Source organism: Globicephala melas, chromosome 14, assembly GCF_963455315.2.
Source record: "Globicephala melas chromosome 14, mGloMel1.2, whole genome shotgun sequence".
Taxonomy (NCBI): domain Eukaryota; kingdom Metazoa; phylum Chordata; class Mammalia; order Artiodactyla; family Delphinidae; genus Globicephala; species Globicephala melas.
Window position 1 is genome coordinate 6,786,375 of NC_083327.1, and position 25,631 is coordinate 6,812,005.

General features: G+C 39.5%; 1 protein-coding gene across 1 annotated transcript in view; it reads left to right on the top strand.

Moving 5' to 3' along the window:
- The window catches only part of LOC115854745 (collagen alpha-1(XIX) chain), a 304,855-nt gene that overhangs the window by 30,162 nt on the left and 249,062 nt on the right, over positions 1-25,631 (top strand). The window contains exons 4-7 of the mRNA XM_060283962.1: positions 14,774-14,897; positions 17,179-17,454; positions 21,533-21,613; positions 25,354-25,479. Of these exons, the coding sequence (XP_060139945.1) occupies positions 14,774-14,897; positions 17,179-17,454; positions 21,533-21,613; positions 25,354-25,479 (607 nt within the window). The remainder of the gene's footprint in view (positions 1-14,773; positions 14,898-17,178; positions 17,455-21,532; positions 21,614-25,353; positions 25,480-25,631) is intronic.

Consider the following 25,631-nt stretch of genomic DNA (forward strand, 5'->3'; position numbering starts at 1 on the left):
TTTTTTTTTTCTTTGCGGTACGCAGGCCTCTCACTGTTGTGGCCTCTCCTGTTGTGGAGCACAGGCTCCGGACGCGCAGGCTCAGCGGCTATGGCTCACGGGCCCAGCCGCTCTGCGGCATGTGGGATCTTCCCGGACCGGGGCACGAACCTGCGTCCCCTGCATCGGCAGGCAGACTCTCAACCACTGTGCCACCAGGGAAGCCCAGTTTTCATTATTTTTTGCTTTGTAACAAACCACTGCAAAACTTAGTGGCTTAAAAACAACAATTTATTATTTCTCATGATTTTCTGAGTTAGAAAAAGGCACAGGATTTATCCACATGGTTCTGCTTCATGAGATGCTCACTCAGGTCACTGAGCTGCATTAAGCTTGCAGTCAGGCTGAACTGGAAGATCCAAGAAGATATTACTGATGATGTCAGAAGGAATGGCAAAGTAAGAAGCCCAGAAAATGTACCCATCCATAAAAACAGTAAGAACACAGGATAAATGGTCAAAATCAATATTTCAGAACTCTGGAAATTAACCAAGGGCTTGCAACAATTAATGGGTGTTTATTCAAGAAAAAGACTGACCCTTGGTAAGAATAGCTAGCTTTGTGGCATTTTAAACTTGTCCTATTCACCTCCCTCCCTCTCCCACAATGGTTGACTTGCAAACCAACAGCTCTATAATCACAAGGGCAGACTAGCAGCCTAGCAGCCATTGAAGGGAGGAGAATGGGTTTAGAGGTCAACGAAAACCCTATTTCTAGAAAGCTGTCATTATTTTACCTGACTGGTAGTTCCTTGGAAACCCCAACTCACAGGGCTTGTCTTTATTTGACCTGACTCAGCTCACTCAATAAGTACAGCCTTTTTCCCCTGGCATTTGTTGAAAATAATCAATAGTAATTGTTTAACATTGCAGCTACCCAAGACAGCAATTAAAATTGGGACAAATGAGAAGATGACCAAATACAATTAAAAGGAAAAGTTGGGGGAGGAGATGTCCATAGAAAGCATTAGAAACCTCCAGCGTGTTTGTGCGATCTACACCTATGTGTAGGCATAGGGATTTGTGGAAACCCAGGAAACCTCCAAAAAGGCCCTACGCTCATTGCCCTGGCCAACTTTGAAACTCTGCACAGGCAAAAAGAGAAGGCTAAGGAGAGTTGTAAACTGCCTGCCTGAGCGTTGAAGCCATTCTCCAACATGCACATAGTGTCTCAGAAGAGGTGTGGATGCTTATAGGTCAAAGGCACTTAACTGTTCAGCCATTAGCTGACCACTAAACTAACTGAGCAGAGACTCCAGTGGTCACACATGACAGAGAAAGCACACTTTACAAAATTAGTTCAGGAAAGTGACTAAGAAAACAAACAACGGCAGCAACAATTATGACAAAAATAATAAACAGCAACAACAGCAAACCACTGACGGATGGAGAATAATCTGATTCCCAGAATTGCCACATGATATTATCTAAAATTTCTACTTTTCAATCAAAAAATTACAAGATATGCAAAGAAACAAAGTATGGCCCACACACAGAGAAAAGAGCAGTTAATAGAAACTGTTACTGAGGAAATCTAGTTATTGGACTTACTAGGTAAAGACTTTAAATCAGCTATTGAAATTATGTTCAAATAACAAAAGGAAGCTGTCTAATGAACTAAAGGAAATTATAAAAATGGAGTCTCACCTAAAGGAGCAAAGGATATACAATGGAGAAGGATAATCCCTTCAATAATTAGTGTTGAGAAAATTGGACAGCCATGTGCCAAAGAGGGAAATGACCACTACCTCACTACATACACAAAAATCAACTGAAAGTGGATTAAAGACTTGACTATGAGATCTGAAACCATAAAATTTCTGGAAGAAAACACAGGCAGTATGTTCTTTGCCATCGGTCTTAGCAATAACTTTCTGGTTGTGTTTCTTCAGGGAAGAGGAACAAAAATAAAAATAAACAAATGGCAGTCTGTATATCTTCTTTGAAGAAATGTCTGTTTAGGTCTTCTGCCCATTTTTGGATTGGGTTGTTTGTTTTTTTGCTATTGAGCTGCATGAGCTGCTTGTATATTTTGGAGATTACTCCTTTGTCAGTTGCTTCGTTAGCAAATATTTTCTCCAATTCTGATGGTTGTCTTTTCATCTTGTTTATGGTTTCCTTTGCTGTGCAAAAGCTTTTAAGTTTCATTAGGTCTCATTTGTTTATTTTTGTTTTTCTTTCCATTTCTCTAGGAGGTGGGTCAAAAAGGATCTTGTTGTGATTTATGTCATAGAGTGTTCTGCCTATGTTTTCCTCTCTAAGAGTTTTATAGTTCCTGGCCTTACATTTAGGTCTTTAATCCATTTTGTGTTTATTTTTGTGTATGGTGTTAGGGAGTGTTCTAATTTCATTCTTTTACATGTAGCTGTCCAGTTTGATTGCCAACAAACACATGAAAGGATGCTCAACATCACTAATCATTAGAGAAATCAAAACTACAATGAGGTATCACCTCACACTGGTCAGAATGGCCATCATCAAAAAATCTACAAACAATAAATGCTGGAGAGGGTGTGGAGAAAAGGAAACCCTCTTGCACTGTTGATGGGAATGTATATTGATACAGCCACTATGGAGAATAGTATGGAGGTTCCTTAAAAAAACTAAAAGTAGAACTACCATATGACCCAGCAATCCCACTACTGGGCATATACCCTGAGAAAACCATAATTCAAAAAGAGTCATGTACCACAATGTTCATTGCAGCTCTGTTTACAATAGCCAGGACATGGAAGCAACCTAGGTGTCCATAGACAGATGAATGGATAAAGAAGATGTGGCACATATATAGAATGGAATATTACTCCGCCATAGAAAGAAGTGAAATTGAGTTATTTGTAGTGTCGTGGATGGACCTAGAGACTGTCATACAGAGTGAAGTCAGTCAGAAAGAGAAAAACAAATACCGTATGCTAACACATATATGTATGGAATTCAAAAAAAAAGAGGTCAGAAGAACCTAGGGGCAAGACGGGAATAAAGACACAGACCTACTAGAGAATGGACTTGAGGATATGGGGAGGGGGAAGGTAAGCTGTGACAAAGCAAGAGAGCGGCATGGACATATATACACTACCAAACGTAAAATAGATAGCTAGTGGGAAGCAGCCGCGTAGCATAGGGAGATCAGCTAGGTGGTTTGTGACCACCTAGAGGGGTGGGATAGGGAGGGTGGGAGGGAGGGAGATGCAAAAAATATGGGAACATATGTATATGTAAACTGATTCACTTTGTTATAAAGTAGAAATTAACACACCATTGTAAAGCAATTATACTCCAATAAAGATGTTAAAAGAAAAAAAGAAAATGTATTTGAAGAAATTATGGCTGAAAACTTCCCAAACCTAAAAAAGGAAACAGATATTCAGATACAGAAAACACAGAGGATCCCAAACAAGATAAATCCAAACAGACTTTCACCAAGACATATTATAATAAAAATGGCAAAAGTTAAAGAGAGGATTCTAAAGGCCACAAGAGAAAAACAAAGAGTTAATTACAGGGGAACCCCTCATAAGGCTATCAGCTGATTTCTCTACAAAACTGATGCAGGCCAGAAGGGAGTGGAAAAATGTATTCAAAGTCCTGAAAGGGAAAAATCTGCAACCTAGGATACTACCCAGCAAGATTATCATTTAGAATAGAAGGAGAGCTAAAGAATTTCTCAGAAAAGCAAAAACTAAAAGAATACAGCAATACTAAACTTATCCTAAAGGAAATATTGAAAGGTCGTCTCTAAATAGAAAAGAAGTAAGAATCTATAGGAAAGAGAAAATCACAATTGGAAACTAAATCACTTAAATAAGCCAGTACACAGATTAAAAAAAAAACCAAAAAACAAAAATTTATGGAAAAGTGATGAAAACTACAGTGAACAGCAAAAAGGTGAACATGTAGATGCAAAAGAGGATATCAAAATCATAAAATGTGGGGGAGGAGAGTAAAAAATGTAGATTTTTTTTTCTAGAATGTGTTTGAGCCTATACGACTACCACTCTAAAGCAAGTAGATATAGGAAGGAGTTGACATATGTGAAAAACAGGGCAACTTCAAATCAAAAACATACAATAGAGTCACAAAAAACAAAAATAAGAGAACATAAGCATAATACAAAAGAAAATCATCAAACCACAAAAGGAAAAACAAAAAGAAAAAGGAAAGGACAAAGAAGAAATATAAAATCAATGGCAAAACAAGGTTTAAAATGGAAATAAATGCATATCTATTAATAATTACCTTAAATGTCAATGGACTAAATGTTCCAATCAAAAGACACAGAGTGGCAGATTGGATTAAAAAAACAAGAGCCTAAAACATGCTGCCTACAAGAGACCCACTTTAGGGCAAAGGGCACATATAGGTTAAAAGTGAGGGAATGGAAAAAGATATTTCACGCAAGTGGAAATGACGAGAAATGGGGGTTGCAATACTCATAGCAGGCAAAACAGACTTTAAAACAAAGGCTATAAAGAAAGATAAAGAAGAACACTATATACTGCTAAAAGGATCAATACAAGGAGAGGATATTACACTTGTCAACATATATGCACCCAATATAGGAGCACCCAGATACATAAAACAAATACTAAGACATAAAGGGAGAAATTGACAGGAACACAATAACAGTAGAAGACTCTAACACCACTCTCACATCAATGGACAGATCTTCAAGACAGAAAATCAATAAGGCAACAAAGATCCTAAATTATACAATAGAATAGTTAGACTTAATTGATATCTTCAGGACATTACATCCAAAAACAGCAGAATACACATTCTTTTCAAGTACACATGAAACATTCTCTAGGATTGACCATATACTAGGGCACAAAACAAGCCTGAACAAATTTAAGAGTATAGAAATTATTTCAAGGAACTTTTCTGACCACAATGGCATGACAAGAAATCAACCACAGAAAAAGAAACAAGAAAAAAACAATTACATGGAGACTAAACAACATGCTATTAAAAAACCAATGGGTCAGTGATGAAATCAAAGAAGAAATTAAAATATACCTTGAGGCAAATGACAATGAAAACATAACCATACAAATTCTATGGCATGCACCAAAAGCAGTTCTTAGAGGGAATTTCATAGTGATATAAGGCCTTCTTTAAGAAACAAGAAAAATCTCAAATAAACAACCTAAACTACCACTTAAAATAATCAGAAAAAGAAAAACAAACAAAACATAAAGTCTGCAGAAAGAAGGAGGTAATAAAGATCAGAGAGGAAATAAATAGAGATTTAAAAATTAGGAAAAGTCAATAAAACCAAGAGCTTGTTCTTTGAAAGCGTAAGTAAAATTGACAGATCTCTGGCCAGGCTCACCAAGAAAAAAGAGACAAGACCCAAATAAACAAAATAAGAAATGAAAGAGGAGAAATCACAGCTGATACCGTGGAAATACAAAAAACCATAAGGGAATACTGTGAACAATTCTATGCCAACAAATTTGACAACCTAGAAGAAATGGAAAACTTTCTAGAAACATACAGCCCACCAAAACTGAATCAAGAAGAAATAGATAACTTGAACAGACAGATCACTAGAAATTAAATAGTATCTGTAATTAAAAAAACTCCCTACAAACAGAAATCCAGCACCCGATGGCTTCACTGGGGAATTCTACCAAACATACAAAGGAGAACTTATACTGATCCTTCTCAAACTCTTCCGAAAGACTGAAGAGGAAGGAACACTCCCAAAGACATTCTATGAAGCCACCATCACCCTGATACCAAAACCAGACAAAAACACTACCAAAAAAGAAAATTACAGGCCAATATCTTTGATGATTATAGACTGAAAAATTCTCAACAGAATATTAGCAAACTGAATCCAACAACACATAAAAAAGTTCATACACCATGACCAAGGGTCATGACCAAGGATTCACCCAAGGGTCATAAGGATGGTTCAACATACGCAAATCAGTCAATGGGATACACCACATCAACAAATGAGAGGATGAAAACCACAAGATCATCTCAATAGATGCAGAAAAAGCATTTGATAAAATTCAACATCCATTCATGGTAAAAATCGCTATGAAAGTGAGTATAGAGGTAACATATCTCAGCATAATAAAAGCTATTTACAATAAACCCACAGCCAATATAATACTCAATGGTGAAAAGCTGAAAGCCTTCCTAATAAAATCTGGAACAAGACAAGGATGCCCACTCTCACTACTTCTCTTCAGCATAGTATTGGAAGTCCTAGCCACAGCAATCAGACAAGAAAAAGAAATAAAACGTATTCAAATTGGTAGGGAAGAGGTAAAATTGTCATTATATGCAGATGATATAATAATATATATATAGAAAACCCTAAAGACTCCACACAAAAGCTATTAGAACTGATAAATGAATTCAGCAAGGTAGCAAGATACAAGATTAACATACAGAATTTGGTTGCATTTCTTGACACTAACAATGAAATATAAGAAAGGGAAAGTAAAAAAGCATTACCTTTTAAAATCGCACCGCCCAAAATAAAATACTTAGAAATAAACCTCACCAAGGAGGTGAAATACTTATATGCTGAGAACTACAAAACATTAATAAAGGAAATTACAGATGACTCAAAGAAATGGAAAGATATCCCATGCTCTTGGATTGGAAGAATTAATATTGTTAAAATGGCCACACTACCCAAAGCAATCTACAGATTTAGTGTGACCCCTATTAAATTACCCATGACGTTTCACAGAAATAGAAAAATTATCCTAAAATTTATATGGAGCCATAAAAGACCCAGAATTACCAAAGCAATCCTGAAGAAAAAGAACAAAGCAGGAGGCATAACCTTACCTGACTTCAGACAATACTACAAGCCTACAGTAATCAAAACAGCATGGTACAGGCACAAAAACAGACATATGGATCAATGGGACCGAATAGAGTCCAGAAATAAACCCACACACCTACCGTCAATTAATCTTCAACAAAGGAGGCACCAATATACAATGAAGAAAAGAAAGTCTCTTCAGCAAGTGGTGTTGGGAAAGCTGGACAGCCACATGTAAATCAATGAAGTTAGGACGCACCCTCACACTATGCACAAAAATAAGCTCAAAATGGCTTAAAGGCCTAAATATAAGACAAGACACCATAAAACTCCTAGAAAAGAACATAGGCAAAACATTCTCTGACATAAATCACACCAATGTTTTCTTAGGTCAGTCTCCCAAGGCAATGGAAATAAAAGCAAAAATAAACAAATGGGACCTAATCAAACTTATAAGCATTTGCACAGCAAAGGAAACCATAAACAAAATGCAAAGACAACCTACAGACTGGGAGAAATTATTTGCAAATGATGCAACTGTCAAGGGCTTAATTTCTAAAATATACAAAATATATATATTTTAGAAATATATATATTTTTAAAATATACAAAAAATATTCTAAAATATACAAAAAAATAAACAAACAAAATTTCTAAAATATACAAAAAGTTGTATTGAGTCATACAACTCAATAACAAAAAAGCAAACAACCCAATCAAAAAATGGGCAGAAGACCTAAACAGAGATTTATCCAAAGAAGATATACAGATGGCCAGCAGGCACGTGAAAAGATGCTGAACATCGCTAATTATTAGAGAATTGCAAATCAAAACTACAGTGAGGTACCACCCCACACCAGGCAGAATGGCCATCATTAAAAGTCTACAAGTAACAAATGCTGGAGAGGGGGTGGAGAAAAGGGAACCCGCTTACACTATTGGTGGGAATGTAAATTGATGCAGCCACTATGGAAAACAGTATGGAGGTTCCTCAAAAAACTACAAATAGAGTTGCAATATAATCCAACAATCCCACCCAGACAAAACTATAATTCAAGAGGATACATGCATCCCTATGTTCATAGCAGTACTATTTACAATAGCCAAGACATAGAAACAACCTAAATGTTCATCAACAGATGAATGGATAAAGAAGATGTGGTATATATATATGTACAATGGAATATTACTGAACCATCAAACCGAATAAAATAATGCCATTTGCAGCAACATGGATGGACCTAGAGATTATCATACTAATTGATGTCAGAAAGAGAAAGACAAATACCATATGATATCACTTACATGTGGAATCTAAAATATGACACAAATCAATATATCTATGAAATATAAATAGACTCACAGATATAGAGAACAGATTTGTGGTTGCCAAGGGGAATGGGCGGTAGGGGAGAGAAGGATTGGGAGACTGGGACTAGCAGATGCAAACTATTATATATAGGATGGATAAACAACAAGGTCCTATTGTATAGCACAGGGAACTACATTCAATATCCTGTGACAAACCATAATGGAAAAGACTATGAAAAAGAATATATACATATATATATACACACACACATATATGTATAACTGAATAACTGCGGTACAGAAGAAATTAACACATTGTAAATCAAGTATACTTCAATAAAATTAAAAAAATAAAGATGGCAATGGAAAAAAATGTTACAAGGCTAAGCACAACACGGGGAATATAACCAACACTTTATACTAACTATAAAAGAAGTATAACCTTTAAAAATTGTGACTCACTATATTGTACACCTGTAACATATAATATTGCACATCAACTATACTTCAATTAAAACAAGTTAAAAAGTGTCAATACATCAAGACAATAGAGCAATCACAAATATGTACCCCAAAACAAAGCCCCCAAATTCATGAAGCAAAAACTCACAGAATTGAAGGGAGAAGTAGACAATTCAACAGTAATAGCTGGAGACTTCAGTACCCCATTTTCAAAACAGATAGAACATTAGACAGAAGGTCAGTAAGGAAACAGAAGACTTGCACAAATCTACAAGCTATTTAGACCTAACAGACCACAGAACATTCCGCCTAACAATAGCAGAATACACACTCTTCTCAACTGCATGTGGAACACTCTCCAGGGTAGGCCATATGTTATGTCATAAAGCAAGTCTCAACAAATTTAAAAGGACTGAAACTTTCCTGCTGTTATAGGATTTTAAAAGCAGTCCCATTCCTAATACTAGGTCTTCCGTTCATAACCTTGAGTTCTAATTTTCCTCTCCCAACTGATTTTAAGAACTCATTAGGGCAGGAATCTTCTTTTTCCATCTTTGTAAGCCTCTCTGGGTATTCAGCAAACATTTGTGTAGATCCAGCTTTGCTAACTAGCAGTCACTGATTTGTTTGCTTTTGCACAATGTTGGTCTGGACAGTGTTTATGAAAAATCTGAAATAGTTGCCAAAATTAAAACTCTAAACTTTTCAGATAAAAATCTGGGTATTTGGGGCTTCCCTGGTGGCGCAGTGGTTGGGAGTCCGCCTGCCGATGCAGGGGACGCGGGTTTGTGCCCCGGTCCGGGAAGATCCCACATGCCGCGGAGCGGCTGGGCCCGTGAGCCATGGCAGCTGCGCCTGCGCGTCCGGAGCCTGTGCTCCGCGGCGGGAGAGGCCACAACAGTGAGAGGCCCGCATACCGCAAAAAAAAAAAAAAAAAAAAAAAATCTGGGTATTTGGCTTGTCTTGAAAAATGGGATGAACTGGCAACCCTGGACCAACTTCCCCATATGGTAAGAGTTGGCTGGAGCTAATTAGCAGCTGCCCCTGTAGAAGGGCTGGGCTCTGCATTTCCCTTAGTCTAACGTGTGTGTCCTCTACATGAGAATGGGTAACAGTGCTGTTATTAACTCACTTGCTCTATTTGTTTTTACTAAAGAATTCTTAAGAGGAAAGTGAAAATTTCTTACATGCACATTTCTATCCAAGACAGACAAACTAAAGCTAGACTTAGAGGGGACCATATGTTATTTTTCTTTTAGTTTACAGACTTCTTACATCCGAATTCAGCTCATTAATTGATTCTTTAATAATATTTATTGAGTGCCTACCTTGTGCAGGCACTGCTCTAGATGCTGGTGAATAGGATAGACAAAGAACCTTAGGAAGCTTACATTCCAGTTTCCTGCCTGGGCCCTAGAGCCATGTGGTTGTGACTCTTGGTTTATACCAATGAAGACAGGATGTCTTCAGTGTTAAAACCTTCAGAAGGAACAAGGGGAGTGAGGATTTAGAAGAGGCCAGGGGATTAGGTGATTGGGAATACTTTTATTTTAGTTTACATTTTATATTATTTCATTTCATTTTACTTTATTTTATTTTGACTGCTCTTATCAGTTTTGCCCACAGGACCTTAATAACAGATGAGCACAGAGACAGAACCTGTCTTTGTGCTGATCAGAAGCCAATAACAAAAACAGACATTTCCAAAGTCACCCTTCTGGGTTCTTAAACATGGTGCCAGGTCTCGCCTGTCCTCCTCACTCTGGGTGAGGTTTTTAAGTCTGGTGGCCATGCTGACCAGAGCTGACCCTACAGAGTGCCCCCTTTTATGCTTCCCACTGTCTGGGGGGTCTCTTCACCAACCTTACTGCTTACCAGTGACGTCCCTGGAGTGTCTGTTGGAACAGGAGGTGGGCAGGGAGCTGAAGGCTGACCCAAGGGTTCCAGCCGCCCACTGACACCCAATAGTCACTACGTGGCTAAGGTGACCAGCACTGTTAAGTAGGCGTGAACAAGGCTACCAGGGCAGGAGTGACACACCGGAACTTCACGGAACCACCAGCAAATCACAGGGTACGCGGGACTGAATACCCCTAACGGCTTTCCATATTGGAAAGAATTCTGCATCGGAAGTCACAGGACCTGGCCCGCAGCCCAACTCACTCGCCATTAGCCATCTGGGTGATGGTGTCCCTGGGTGAGTGAAGGGCCGGATGCAGAGGCCTCTGGATTCCAGCAGCACTGGTTCTGGGGAGATACTCCCCTTGGTATGGCATGGAGGCGGGAGGGGCCATGCGGGAGCACAGGTAGGGGAGGACGAGCTCGGAGACAGTGGCTCAGGACACAGTCCTCTCGGGCTGGACTCCAGGGACAGTGGCTCGGGACACAGTCCTCTCGGGCTGGACTCCGGGGACAGTGGCCCGGGACACAGTCCTCTGGGGCTGGACACCGGGGACAGTGGCCCGGGACACAGTCCTCTGGGGCTGGACCCTGTGTCCCACTCGCGGATGGCCCGGCCTGGCCCGGAGGTGTGGCGGGAGGAGATGGGCCTGGGTTTGGCCCCAGGAGATCCTGCAGGGCGACCGCAGGCACCATCCCTTGGACAGGATGCCGGTCCCGCTGAGGCCTGTCCCCTGCGAGTGCGGTCTCCGCCCCCATCAGCCCGGGCAGCCCCGCACGTCCACGCCTGTCTGCGGCCCGAGCTCAGCGCCCCCTCCTCGTTCGGTGCAGAGCCTCCGAAAGGGCCTCCCCAAGACTCACCAGATCGGCCTTCGGACCGGCCTCCAGCTGCCCCGTCTCCTCCGGCCTCTTCTGTGACCCAGCTACATCCTCCTGAAGAATTCACTGTAGCCACCGTGCCACCTGGTGGGTCACTCGAGCCCTCCGTCCAGGCGATGATGACCACGGCCTGGCCCATCGTGGTTTCCACTCGCCTTCTTCAAGAGGTACCCAAGTTGGTGACTCCCGTCACCAAGTTTCGGCCTAAAATCGGTGTTGGAACCCATATGACAGTTTTCCTCCAAGTGGTCCGAAGGGGTTCCGAACTCGGGGACTTGTCTCGGCGCAGGCGTGCTCTGAGAACCCCTAGTGTCGTGGGTTTTCTCCCTCGGGACGAGATTCAGGCGCGTGAAGGGCGGAAACCGAAAGAGAGGGAGGCCGTCTTTTTAGGGCGAGGGTGAAGAGTGACCATCGGTACTTCAACATTCCAGATGCTCCAGGAATGATGGAACTTGCAGTGCTTGGCGGAGGGGGAGGGGGGAATTCCTTAAGTTTAAAAAGGGGTTATCTTTTCATTATTTCATTATTTTCCAACATCCTAATTAAAAGCAAAAGCCAAAAAAAAAAAAAAAACTGATAAGCTTCCACAGCAGGGATATTGCCTGAATACCGAAGGACACATTTTCTGATCTGCTCGCCATCCCCAGTACAAATCCCGGAGTTATTCATTATGGGTGGAAATCCCATTTGGAGATAAGCCCATCCGGTTCTTGTATTAACTTCTTGACTCGGTAAGCTAGGCTGTATTTGCCATCGTGGCTGTGGCCGCTGCCCGGGTTCCTCCAACATTGCCCTGTGGCGTCTCGAGCTCCCCTCTGGCGGCCGCTGCGGTTCCCCCTCCCGCCCGCAGCTGCGCGCTCCTTCTGGGCGGGAACCGCGGCTCCCCAACCCCGCCCCAGGCCCACTCGCCGACTGGGTGAGACCGCTCACGTGACGGCCCGCCTCGGGAAGAGGGGCGCACCGTGAGCATCCTCGCGAGGGCCCACGGGATTGATTTTAGAATACAGGAAGGCTCAGGGCGGAGGGCTGTGACAGTGTGACGTTCAGAGTCTTCATTTAAGAAACTTGGTGGATACCTGGAAGGGTAATATAATGCTGTATCGAGTTTGGAGGGAGTTTTGTCTGTTTTACAGCAGGGGAGAGGGTGAAGATATGCATACATTTCTAAACCGAGATAAGAGGGGCGTCGGTGAGGGAGAGATGGGAGATGAAAATGGAGTTTTATCCTCTAAAGTGCAAAAATGACTGTAGAGTGGGAGATGAAGCCACAGAGACAGACATAATACATTCTTAGAAGACGGGAAGCAGTGGGGTCACAGGCAGCAGAAAGGAGGAAGTTAGAACCTCGGAACCACAGGGCGGGGTGCTGCTAGCACGTGGGGTGGTGTACCTCCCTGGGCACGGGAGAGGGTCATCCCAGGGAGGCACCAGCCAGCCTCTGTGGAGGCTGGAGAGGGTGGGTGTGTGTGTGTGTGTGTGTGTGTGTGTGTGTGTGATGAAAATGAGGCCCCAGGTGGGGGTGTGTGTGTGTGTGTGTGTGTGTGATGAAAATGAGGCCCCAGGTTGCCTCCTCTTTCTTCATCCAGCCAGACAAGAGCTGAGAGCCAGAAAGCCTCCGGACTGAGGGTAAGCAGGTTAGTGAAGAAGGTAAAACTAGAGTTTATATATATTTAGAGGCAGACCTCCTTTTATTGTGTTTCACTTTATTGCACTTCATAGATACTGGATTTTTTACAAATTGAAGGTTTGTGGCAACCCTGGGTTGTCAGATGATGGTTAGCATATTTCTTTTTAGCAGTAAAGCATTTTAAAAATTAAGGTATGTACGTTTTTAGATATAATGCTCTTGCACATGGAATAGAGTACAGCATAGTGTAAACACAACTTTTACACACACGGGAAAACCAAAAAATTCATGTGACTCACTTTTTTTTTGCTGTACGCGGGCCTCTCACTGTGGTGGCCTCTCCCGTTGCGGAGCATAGGCTCCGGACTCGCAGGCTCAGCGGCCATGGCTCACGGGCCCAGCCGCTCCGCGGCATGTGGGGTCTTCCCGGACCAGGGCACGAACCCGTGTCCCTTGCATTGGCAGGCGGACTCTCAACCACTGCATCACCAGGGAAGCCCGTGACTCACTTTATTGTGATATTAACTTTATTCCAGTGAGCTGGCCCCAAACCTGCAATATCCCTGAGGTATGCTTATGTACATATACCTACATTTATACAGTATATACGTGAGTGTGTGTGTGTGTGTGTGTGTGTGCGCGCGCGCGCGCGAGTTTAACCAACTAAGAACTTTAGGCCAGCATAGCTTTTTTTTTTTTTTTGTTCCTGATTTCCCTACCACTTGTGACTTTTTCTCTAACACAAAGTGTAAAACCAAAGTTTCAGAATTCTCCATGAGTTTGGTTGTCAGTTTCAGTGGACCTTGGTGTGATATTCCCAGTGAGTAGTTAACCATCTCAATGTATGATGTTTTATTTATATAAACAAGTTCTGGCTATGTTAGTCCTTAAGAGAATTCTTACCTACTACTCCTCATGATTTTTTAAAAGAAAAGCAAGATTCCTGCCTTGCAGAGTTTTTACATACAATGCAGATAACTTTAAAAGTCAACTTGGAGGAATGTATTTCTCCATGTTTTCCAATGAAAGTCTAAATATGATTTATGTTCATGGTGAATTTTTCTCCCCAAGTTTCTTCATGGATCCAGTGAGACCAGGATTTTGAAACAAGGTTGAGACAGAAGCATATTTGGACTGTCTTTAGGCTTCTCTCTGCTACCTAGAAATAACTTACTTATTTTCTGTAAGAATAAAAAATAAGCTAAAATGTCTTTATTATATTTAGTTTCAGTCCTAAATTGATACCTACTAGGAAATCAGAATTAGGAGTTCATTTTGCAAGGGTTTAATATGACAGAAGTTCTTTGGAAGTATACATTTAATTGCTAGCAGTGTTCTTTGAAATGCTCTGTACTTCTGTCTACCGATAAAGCCTAGGGGTACTATTTATTTCCTTTATAAATGTCTACCGTGTGCCAGACTGCAGTGAATTCTGAGATTCTGTTGGAACATCTTGTTCAGTAAATGAATATCGCCCCATAGTACTATAGTCTAGTCACTCGCTTTTACACACCTCAAGCTTTAACAACACCTTCCCGGGAATTTTTTTAAAAGGGAAAGAACAAGGATACAAATTCCATAGGTAAAAGTAGACGTGGAAGCGTCCATGTATGCATTTGGTAGAATGCTGTAAACATGCATAATGAATTCTAAATTCATTGAGAAAATGTGACTAAGATGTTGTGTTGCAGAGACCTTCATACCGAGATTTTTGTGTCCTTGCCTTCAGTTTTCCCACGATGGTTCTTTGTTTTTCTCCCACAGTAAGGTGTTTCCCAAAGGCCTTCCTGAGGAGTTCGCCATAGCAGCCGTGTTTCGGGTACGAAGAAGCACCAAAAAGGAACGGTGGTTTCTGTGGCAGGTTTTAAACCAGCAGAATATGCCACAGGTAAGGAACCAGAGAGATGTACTGATCTGTGGCCTCTGGTGGGATTAGGCCAGGTGAATCTTGGATCTGTGGGCATAAATTTGGGAGCAGACCTCATGCACGACTATTCTGTCTTTTAGTGGAATCCTCCACAGGGAAATGCAAGTATTCTCAGAGTTAGAAGGATCTTGCTGAGATTTGTAATGGGAGAGCCTGGTGGGTGAGGCAAGATTAGTTTGTTTTCTGTTTTTGTTTTGTTTTTCTGTTTGTTTTTTTCTACTAGATTCATATTTTTGTCTGAAGACACTCTAACTACCCTTCCTTTACAACTGCTTCATTGACACCAAGACCACTCACTGACGACTTCTTCATTTCCTATTATTTCTGATATTATACATCATTTTAAAGCTGTTCATTGTTTCCTCTGAAAATCCTTAGTAAATTAAGAGATGAGATACAAATATTGATTCCATCAATAAAAATAATTGAACACATGCTAGATGCTAGTTAGTGACAAAGATAAGAGACTGGCAAAGCGTGATTCCTTTTCTCAGGGAGCACATAGGTCTGGGGATGCCATGTATGAGAACAGCCTATTGGAGCATGACCACAAGGTGACAAGTGAGGTGGCCGAGGACAGCTCGGAGTTGGGTGGGGACTGTGCGAGCATGGAAAGGACGGCTCCCCCAGATGGGACATGAGAAGAGCAGGGGTCTAGGAGTACTTGTGGGAGACGTGGCATTTGGGCAGAAAGGAGGGGATGCAGGTGCTCCAGGGAGGGGAGGTAAACATCACAATTACTTATGGGCACCATCCATCTGTGTTTATTTCCGTACATATCCATTGAAATGTGTTTCATTTCACTGGTCTTTTAATATGTTATTATATAGTCACAGTATTAAGATGGAAATATGACTTGAACAGAAAGAACATGTTCTCTATGAAAATGTATTTTCTTTGCACCATGCAAAGCATCAAAGGTTAAAGAAGTTGATCTCAGTTTCCATGCTAAGAGAAGTGATTATTTCTTATTGTTTTTAAATTAGGAACATTTAATTCTTGAATCACTCATACAGAATTATATATATACTTAGATAAACACACACACACACACACATACGCACATACACATACGCACACACACACACTCCTAGATGTCCTCTCAAGAAAGGAGCATATTACATTCATCGGATATCCCATATTTAAACCATTTTTGTAGCGGTTGTTTGCTGTTCTTTTTTTTTTTGCTGTACGTGGGCCTCTCACTGTTGTGGCCTCTCACATTGTGGAGCACGGGCTCCGGACGCACAGGCTCTGCGGCCATGGCTCATGGGCCCAGCCACTCCGCGGCATGTGGGATCTTCCTAGACTGGGGCACGAACCCGTGTCCCCTGCATCAGCAGGCGGACTCTCAACCACTGCGCCACCAGGGAAGCCCTGCTGTTCTTATATGTTAACAAATCCAACGGACACAAGTATCATCTAAAATATTTTACTGAGTACCTCAGTTCTACTAACATGCAGCTTGAGTTTATTTTCAATTATTTAATTTTTTTATTGGAGTATAATTGCTTTACAGTGTTGTGTTAGTTTCTGCTGTACAACAAAGTGAATCAGCTATTCGTATACATCTATCCCCATATCTCCTCCCTCTTGTGTCTCCCTCCCTCCCACCCTCCCTATTCCATCCCTCTAGGCGCTCACAAAGCACCGAGCTGAGCTCCCTGTGCTATGCACCTGCTTCCCACCAGCTATCTATTTTACACATGGTGGTGTGTATATGTCAATGCTACTCTCTCAATTCGTCCCACCCTCCACTTCCCCTGTGTGTCCACAAGTTCTTTCTCTACGTCTGCGTCTCCTTTCCTGCCCTGCAAATAGGATCATCTGTACCATTTTTCTAGAGTCCACATATATGCGTTAATATTCGATATTTGTTTTTCTCTTTCTGACTTACTTCACTCTGTATGACAGACTTTAGGTTCATCCACATCACTACAAATGACCTAATTTTGTTCCTTTTTATGGATGAGTAATATTCCATTGCATATATGTACCACATCTTCTTTATCCATTCATCTGTCGATGGGCACTTAGGTTGCTTCCATGTCCTGGCTATTGTAAATAGTGCTGCAGTGAACATTGTGGTGCATGTATCTTTTTGAATTATGCTTTTCTCAGGGTATATGCCCTGTAGTAGGATTGCTGGGTCCTATGGTAGCACCTTGAGTTTTGATTTGTGTGCTTTAATAATTTTTAAAACTGAATTTCAAACATTTAAAGATCATTTGCATTTTTGCAGGTTTCTATAGTAGTTGATGGTGGAAAGAAGATGGTGGAATTTATGTTCCAAGCTGTGGAGGGAGATGTGTTGAACTACGTTTTTAAAAATCGAGAACTCCGTCCTTTGTTTGATCGTCAGTGGCATAAACTTGGCTTCAGTATACAATCCCGGGCCATTTCGGTCTATACGGACTGTAACTTAGTTGCAAGCCGGCATATTGATGGAAAGGGCACTGTGGACTTCCACGGAAGGACTGTTATTGCAACCCGAGCTTCAGATGGCAGGCCTGTGGACGTGAGTTGTTAACTAGTAACATTCATAAATTAAAATAAAATATCTTATTAAAACCTTTTTCCTTTAATAACTGTATAATATATTCCCTTCTCAACACTGTTTAAATTAATTTGCCATCAGATGTGTGAAGCATAGCTATGTATTTCCAACTATATATATATATATATATGTATATATATATATATATAAATATATAGTGTGTGTGTGTGTGTGTGTGTGTGAGAGAGAGAGAGATACGCGGGCCTCTCACTGTTTTGGCCTCTCCCGTTGCGGAGCACAGGCTCTGTACACGCAGGCTCGGCAGCCATGGCTCACGGGCCCAGCCGCTCCGCGACATGTGGGATCTTCCTGGACCGGGGCGCGAACCCATGTCCCCTGAATCGGCAGGCGGACTCTCAACCACTGCGCCACCAGGGAAGCCCTCCAACTATATTTTTACATATATTATTTTCTATCTATTTTCACCCATTTTTCTCTAGCCTGTGAATTTAAAAGAACTAGGTTATGCCTTAAAAAATAAGGTTATTAAAATTAAATGTTAGTAAAAATTGAAAATATTATACAAAAGTAAGCTTGGTCTAAGTTCCTATGTCTTGAATAGAAAGGACTGGAAAAAGATGAAATTTAAGTTAAATGGTTCTGGTGTTTTCATTCAAGAACAATAGGCTATTTATTCATCCTCAGAATCACAAATGTTTGTACTGCAGACTATTTTTCATTAGCTTATAGTGTTTCTTTAGAGTTCTGTTGGACTGAAACACAACAGTAGGTCATTGGATGAGAACAATTGTCTAGTAAAACCCTTTCAGATGAAAAGTTTCTTTAAAAATTATATTTGATGCTCACATGGTACAGATTTATTATTAATTTCCCAAAGGCCTATAATCTTTAAAAAGGGGGATATATCTAAATTTGATGACTTCACATTTTCTTATGGGTGGAATGATGGGAAAACCCATAAAAATAATCTGAATGCAGGACACCAATAGGAATTGTTAACGCAAAGCCCTTAACAGTTCAATTTTGTTTCAAAAGTACGGTTCTGTGCACATACATGTTTGGCCAGCATATTATTTCTAAAGGCCCCTGTGGAAGGCATCAGAGATAGATGACAGATGGATAGATAGATAGATATTATATATATGTGTGTGTGTGTATATATATATATATATATATCTCCAATAAAATATTATTTTTAAACTGTCTTCTCTTAGACACAATGAACAAATCAGTGAGAGTGTCATAACGAGGGTTCAGTGATGATTATCAAGATACCCCAGAGCAGGAGAAGCCAGTTCTGGACATAAGACATCATGGCATCAGGGAGAGTGAGCTTGCTTGGGGATCAGACAGATGTGATTGTAAATCCTAGTTCATCCACTTAATTCTTATGATCTGCTAATTTATCTTGCTCACTCTTAATTTATCTGAGTCTCGGTATCCTAAATTATAAAATAATATTGATAGACTCGTTAGTTATAATTGCATGGCGTATGTGCCATAGTGCATAGTATGTGGTCAGTTTTCTGTGTATTCATTTATTTATTTAGGGCCAGACATGCCGTTCAACCTGGCATAAAAGAGCGGAAAACAACAACAAAATCTGCTCCTCTCTCAAAGATCTTAAAGGCTCAGTCTGTGTCAGAAAGATGGATCAAGTATGTGTCAGTAAATGGTGGCTGCCAATAATAATCACCGTATTAATTGTAGTGACAACAGTCCTAGACAGACCTTTCAGAAAGGTCTCTCCAGAGTCAAGGGAGGAAGTGGAGTCCAGCAGCTAAAACTCAGACGTGTGACTTCCATGGGTGGAGTGTAGGTAGATGGGAAGTGATCTTCAGGGGATTCTAGTAACAGGAGTAGGGGTGGCGGTAGCCCTTGCTGGAGCCCTGGTGTTGACTGGAATCTGATCTCCTGCAGGACTATCGAGGGCAAAGTGGGGAATGGCAGGAACCAAAGAACATGAGGATTAAGATAAATTCATAACCTTTGAGGGAGAGATGACAATGAGAGAGGAGCAAGTTATTCCAAGAGTGGGGTCCTGACTCCAAGCTCCCGTCTCAAGGTTGAGTGTTGTGTCCTGTGTCTAATTAACTTTTTACTCAAGGGAACAACCTGAGGCTGAAGAATATCACTGTGAGTCCTGATGAAAAGCCACAATGGGAAAATTATAGTCTCACAACACTTTCATAGTTTAATGTGGAATCTTAGTTCACTTAAGAAATAATATTAAAGCCATGTCACGATGATGGAGCTTTAGAGGAGTCACTGTTTAAGTTAAACAAACAAATAAAATACGTATTTTTCTTTTTAAAGATTCTTGGTCCTACTAAAACTCTAAGTAAACTAATATTTTTATTATCTCCATACAAGCTCTGTGATTTATAAGATCTGTTGTAACATGAAAATGTTTTGTTTATTCAGAACGTAAGTTATCAAAAAAACCTTCTAATGATTAGGTTTTATTTTACATATACTACCCGTGTGCTTTCGTGCAGAGAAATAGGTGACAAAACTGATAAAAGAATTTTTTTTTAACAAAAAAATTCTGTGTGACAGGGTCAGTGCATTCTCATTCTAAAGCACTATGTCAGTGAAGGATTCTAAAGCAACTAATGAATTAAAAAAGCATAATTAAACTAGGCTGATTGTAGTTTCAGTGTCATGGGTACTTTATTAGGTTCTAATCCATGAAAAATTGATCATCTATCTTCAGTTAAGTAAAATAATTCATATGAAGGCCCTAGCACAGTGGATGATACATAATAGAATTTCAGTATGTATTGACTATTTAGATAACAGTGTTGATGATAAATTAGTTTTAGTTAAGGAGAATATTAATTAATTGGAGTCTCTACATTCTTCATTCTACATAATGGGTATGTTACTGCCTGGTGTTTCATTAGACTATGTAAGACAGTGTATTTAAACTTTATAAATAAAAGTTTACTTCAGTAACCTTGCAAAAAGTTATAGAAGAGAAATCATTAAGTTTCACTTCATCTCAGAATTTTGCATTGGCTGCAAATCTTAGGCTGTTCATGAAGCCAAAAGATGTCTGGAATTCTTAATGCTTTCTGTGAGCTGAATTGATTTTGTTCATCTCAGTGTAGAGTAATAGTTACAGCTTTTTCCCTCCTTTCTTGCTTTGTTGGTGTTGGGTTAGAGATTCAGAGCTAACCTAAGATATCTGCTTTCTATTATCATAGGATTATTATATTATTATAGTTGGGTCTTACTATAGAAAGTACTTACTGACCTCAAAGAAATACATAATCTAGCTCTGTTACACTAGGAGACAGAGAAAGATGTGGAAAGAGGAGAGAGAGAGAAAGAGAGAGAAAGGCGGGGAGAAGGGGAAGGAAAGAGGTTGTTCCTGACCTATGTTATATGTCAAATCATCATAAGATTATTAATTAAATTATTAAATTTACAACCACAAACTAGTTTGAAGCAGCCTCTCTGTGCATCTGTCATATTGAAATTTTGTCAATAGTCTGTACCATTTACTTTCTCTGATGTGGTTGTTTGATCTTGCACTTGAAGACATGATTGTACTTTCCTGAAACTACTTTTAATTTCATGTCCGAATGCCAACAAGTGTGGATTTGCTGAGCAAATAGAAGAATCAATTATTTTTGTAAAAATACTGTGAGTCATGCTCAAGAGTATGCCATGTAACATAAAATCCTTAGGTATTAGACAGTATCCATGAAAAGTAGATAAAAACTAAATACCTTTTTTTTCTTCTTATCGTAGTGCATTACCTCTCTTTAATTAAATACTTCTTTTTGATGGTTTGAAACAAGGAGCAAAGATCTGCAATTGCTCTATTACTTGATTTCCTTTACATATAGATTTATCTCAACAGCCGAATCAATTTCTGTTTCTCAAAGGGTCCATAAAATCATGAATCCTAAATTAAACAAAAACCGAAATATCTGCCAGTGATCTATTTGTATAAATATTAGCTTCTTTTTTTTCTTTCCAGTTAAATTACCATCGTTCCCAAATGCCTAAATGTGATTTTCAAAAAGAAAAATACTAATGATATATCTTATTACTAATTTTTTAATAGGTTGAAATTCACCAACTTCAAATCTACTGTAACTCGAACTTCGTAGCTCAAGAAACGTGTTGTGAGATATCAGCCCCTAAGGTAAGCTCAGTTTTGGGGGTGTGAAGACTGTAGAAGGCCAGTTGCCTGGGCTGTAGAGTCGTGTAGGGCAGCACTGAACGTCTTCTCTTGAATCCAGGCGAGGAAACAGTTCCAAGCAAGAGACCCCTCATGGGGCTGCCCCATCGTCTCTTGTCACAATTTTAATCCCAGTGCTTCATCTTGAACTTCAGGAAAGATATGGCCTCACTTTGGACTCCACATGAGTAAAAGAGAACTTATGCCTTTCTCACTAAACGCGCTCTGACGGTAGCATCAGCATTTTCCAGTTACAGGGGTTTTACGTATGTGATTGTACGTTATTCTCACTCACTTCCCTCTCCTAGCCGTCACCCTTCCTGGCCAGTTTTCCTTTGTGAGAGATTTTTCACCTGCACCTTCCCCTCTCCTGTTAGCGCCGTGGTCCACCTTTACCTCGTGCTTGGATCGTCGCATTATTGTGTCATCCTCCTTCCCTGTCCCCACATAGCCAGAATAAGTCTCTGCATCACTGCTTTGTAGGTTCATTTACCTTCTTCCACTAAAAATCTGTTATTCAGAAACACTGATCTTCTAGATATTGTGCTAAGCAACAAGGCTGGCTGACGTGAATAAGGCACATTCCCGGTCCTCTGCTCATCTCACCCTCAAAGCCTTTGGTTACTCCCTGTTTGCAACAAATTAGAAATTCAGTTTCTTAGTCTCTCACTCTTAATATTCTCAACCTAACTCTACAACTATTACTTTCTTGTACCAACCTTCCATTTAAAAAAACCCACTAAATTCAGTACTTTCTGCATCTCTTATTGCAATGGTCATGTGTGTGTCTTATATTATTAGATATAGTTGTATTTGCTTTTAATTTATTCAACTACCTTTGAAACTCATTGAGGGGAATTGCACTTTTGTACCCTTCTTTTTGAACAATGAACCCTTCTTTTTGAAACAATGATTATTGCTTTGTTTGTAAAAGATGTCAAAACATTGTTTCTTGACTTGTTGACTGGTGTTTGAAAGGGATTAATTCTGAAAAGTCTTACAGAAAGAACATATGAAAAGTAAAAGGTGAAAATGTTATTCTTTGGGTCAGATTTCCCAGAAGTTCTAAACTTACCATTGAAAATTGTAAGAATATTTATCCATAGTTTAGTAGTTCAAAAGTATTTTTAACTTCTATCACTCACTTCGGGCAGTAGGATAATAATGTGATCAACTGACTCAAAGCATAGCTAAGTCTGTAAAAATTATATGTTGTGCTAATGTAACTTGGTTTTATAAACCATATCTCCAACCCAGTTTATGGCTCTCATTGCAAGGAAAGCCAGCCAAATATCTTTCTATAAATATCTGAAAAGGTAATTAAGAATGCCAATCTACAGACTTGAAACACCTAGACTTCCTGGAGGCACACATTTAAATCTTGAAGATGTGAATTCTCCAGAAGTTTTTCTTTAATTAATTATGCTTCTTTTATGTGAGAGCTTTTAAAATACGAATTTTCCCTGATTGAAAAGTAACAACATGATGTTCTGAGGTACCTAAATATTATACTCTTGACCAATAGTCACTCCAACTTGAATTACGAGAAAACTGTTTAAGGAAATAGGTGATGGATTCGATGGAGTGGCTCGATAATTAAAAGCGGTGACATGAACCCACACATCATGAAAAAAAATTTTAAATCGTGCTTGAAAAAGATTTGGTTTTAAAGAGTAGAAAAATAAGGTAGGAAATCATCTCCAACCTTGGAAAAAAATAACAAAAGACTGCTTATTTTCCTGCTGATAAGTATTTGGGGCGGACATCACCATTCTGTTAATCGTTAACAGGAAATGAATACGTGCTATACTTACATTTAATGGAAATATATATTTTGGAAGGTAAATAGTTATATAAAAGATACTTACGTGCATCTGTTGTAATTTTGGCATCAACTATATTTTTTGAAAAATATTTGAACTCAGCAAATTTTAATGTACTCGCTTAAAAATCTGATTTTGTCCTGTAATTTCAAATCAGACATCCTTTCTGTTAATAATATTTTATAGCATATTTCAAACGTGAAATTTATTCAGGATAATCTATAAATATACTTCTTTGCTGCTATTAATTAGGGTTTCTCTTTCTGAAGCAGTCAGATTTCATGACTACAGACCTAGACACAGAGAATGAAGAATAAAGAGGAAGAGAGGAGAAAAGCAGCAACATTTGTTGAAAATAAAGGAGAAAGATGATTAAGATTTTGAGCGTTTATTAACTAAATATGTGTCATATCAAAACCAGAGGTATTATGAAGCAGGGGATCCTTACTTGTACATCTTATGTTCTCTGTAGGCACTTTTTGGAAAGTGTGGGCAGTTTTATAGTGAAGCCTGAGACATGCTTTTAAAGTCTTAAAGTAGTGAATCAGTTATCCAGAGCAAAACTGTGAGCTCGGAATAGGTCTTGATTATCTAACTGAACCCATGGGGCACGGGGCAGGAACTGGCTGGAAAATCATATCAAATCATAGGACATAAATGGATCATTTTGGTGATAATCTTGTGTGTTTCATTCTAATGTAATTTTTAGACTTGTGGACTTGGAAACTTATGATAACTAAACAGCTAATCATTAAATCTGCAGAGAGTAAGTGTGATAGAACTAGTGGTAAAGACAGGAAACTAGTCCCAGTTTTTCTGGGAGCTATTTTTCTTACCGTGTTTACTGTGCTCACAAGCATTAGAATGCTACACACTTTTTCAAAATATTATTTTGTTTGAAAAGTTATGTATGTTTACTATATAAAATTTGGAAAATACAGCCAACTTCATAGAAGAAAATAAATATCAACCATGATCTCATTGCAATAAATAACCACAGACAATATTTTAATTTTGTATCCTGACAGTATTTTTCCAGGCATATATAATTTGTAGTATATAAAGTAATGTGTGAACACTTCCCCCTAAAATGCAAATTCAGAGATATGAAATTGCAAATTCATGAAACTGCAAATTCAGAGTTACAAACCGTGGTAAGGACTCTGGTAAATGATATTGAGAGGAAAGGATGCATTTATCTTCTTCAGATGGCCATCTGGATTTATTTTTTGACAGAAAAAAAGTTCATTGCTTTGTAACCAAATTTCACTTCATGTGGCCATCCCCACATGTTCTGAACACACTGGATAAGTTATAAAAGTCATCACTTGTCTGTTACAGTGGAGACTTTTGAATAAAGAACAATGGACTGGAATAAGATATACATACTTTGATTAAATACATACTACCTTAGAGCATAAAAAGAGTTTATTTTCTACTTTTACATGCGTTTATAATCATCTTCTTGAACTAAACGATGTTCTAAAAGTTCAAATTACATTCTTTTATTTTAAAATTTGTTCCCGAAACACATATACCAATGTTATTTGTATAAAGTATTTTATTGTAACAATTGTAATTCTTGTAAACGTTTGATATTACTGTACTTGTCATAAAGTCACCTATAATAGCTTTCGAATTTCTCACCAAAACCAACAATTTAATGCATTTCTAGTGTGTTGTCAGTGTAATAAAAACGTAGGAGTCTAGTGAAAAGGCAAAGTCATTATGGACTTTCACAGGTTGGTGTCAACCTTTGGTTATTAGAAAGAAGTTCTTGCAAGAACCTCCAGTCATGTCTAGTTTGGTGAGAGTCAGTGCTGAGAATGTCACCGCATTTGGAATTGACCCCATATCCTAAAGCCTCTTTCTGGATTTTAGTGCCCAGAGCAGCATAGCTTTGGAAGTACTGAAGCATCATTGGTACCCGCTCATGCCAGTAGAATGTCTGCATTTCTGCCAGCAAAGCAGGAACTTACAGACCAGTGCCAGTGCATTCCAAACAAGGTATGCTCCCTTTCCCCTATGCCCACGGAAAAGCCACACCACACAGTGAGCCAGGCCCTGCGGGTGTGGCCCTGGTCTTTCTCTTTAGTGTGCCTGGGCCTCTCAGTTGCTGGGTGGGTTAAGAGAAGGGGGTTGGGGATAGGACCTCCTGG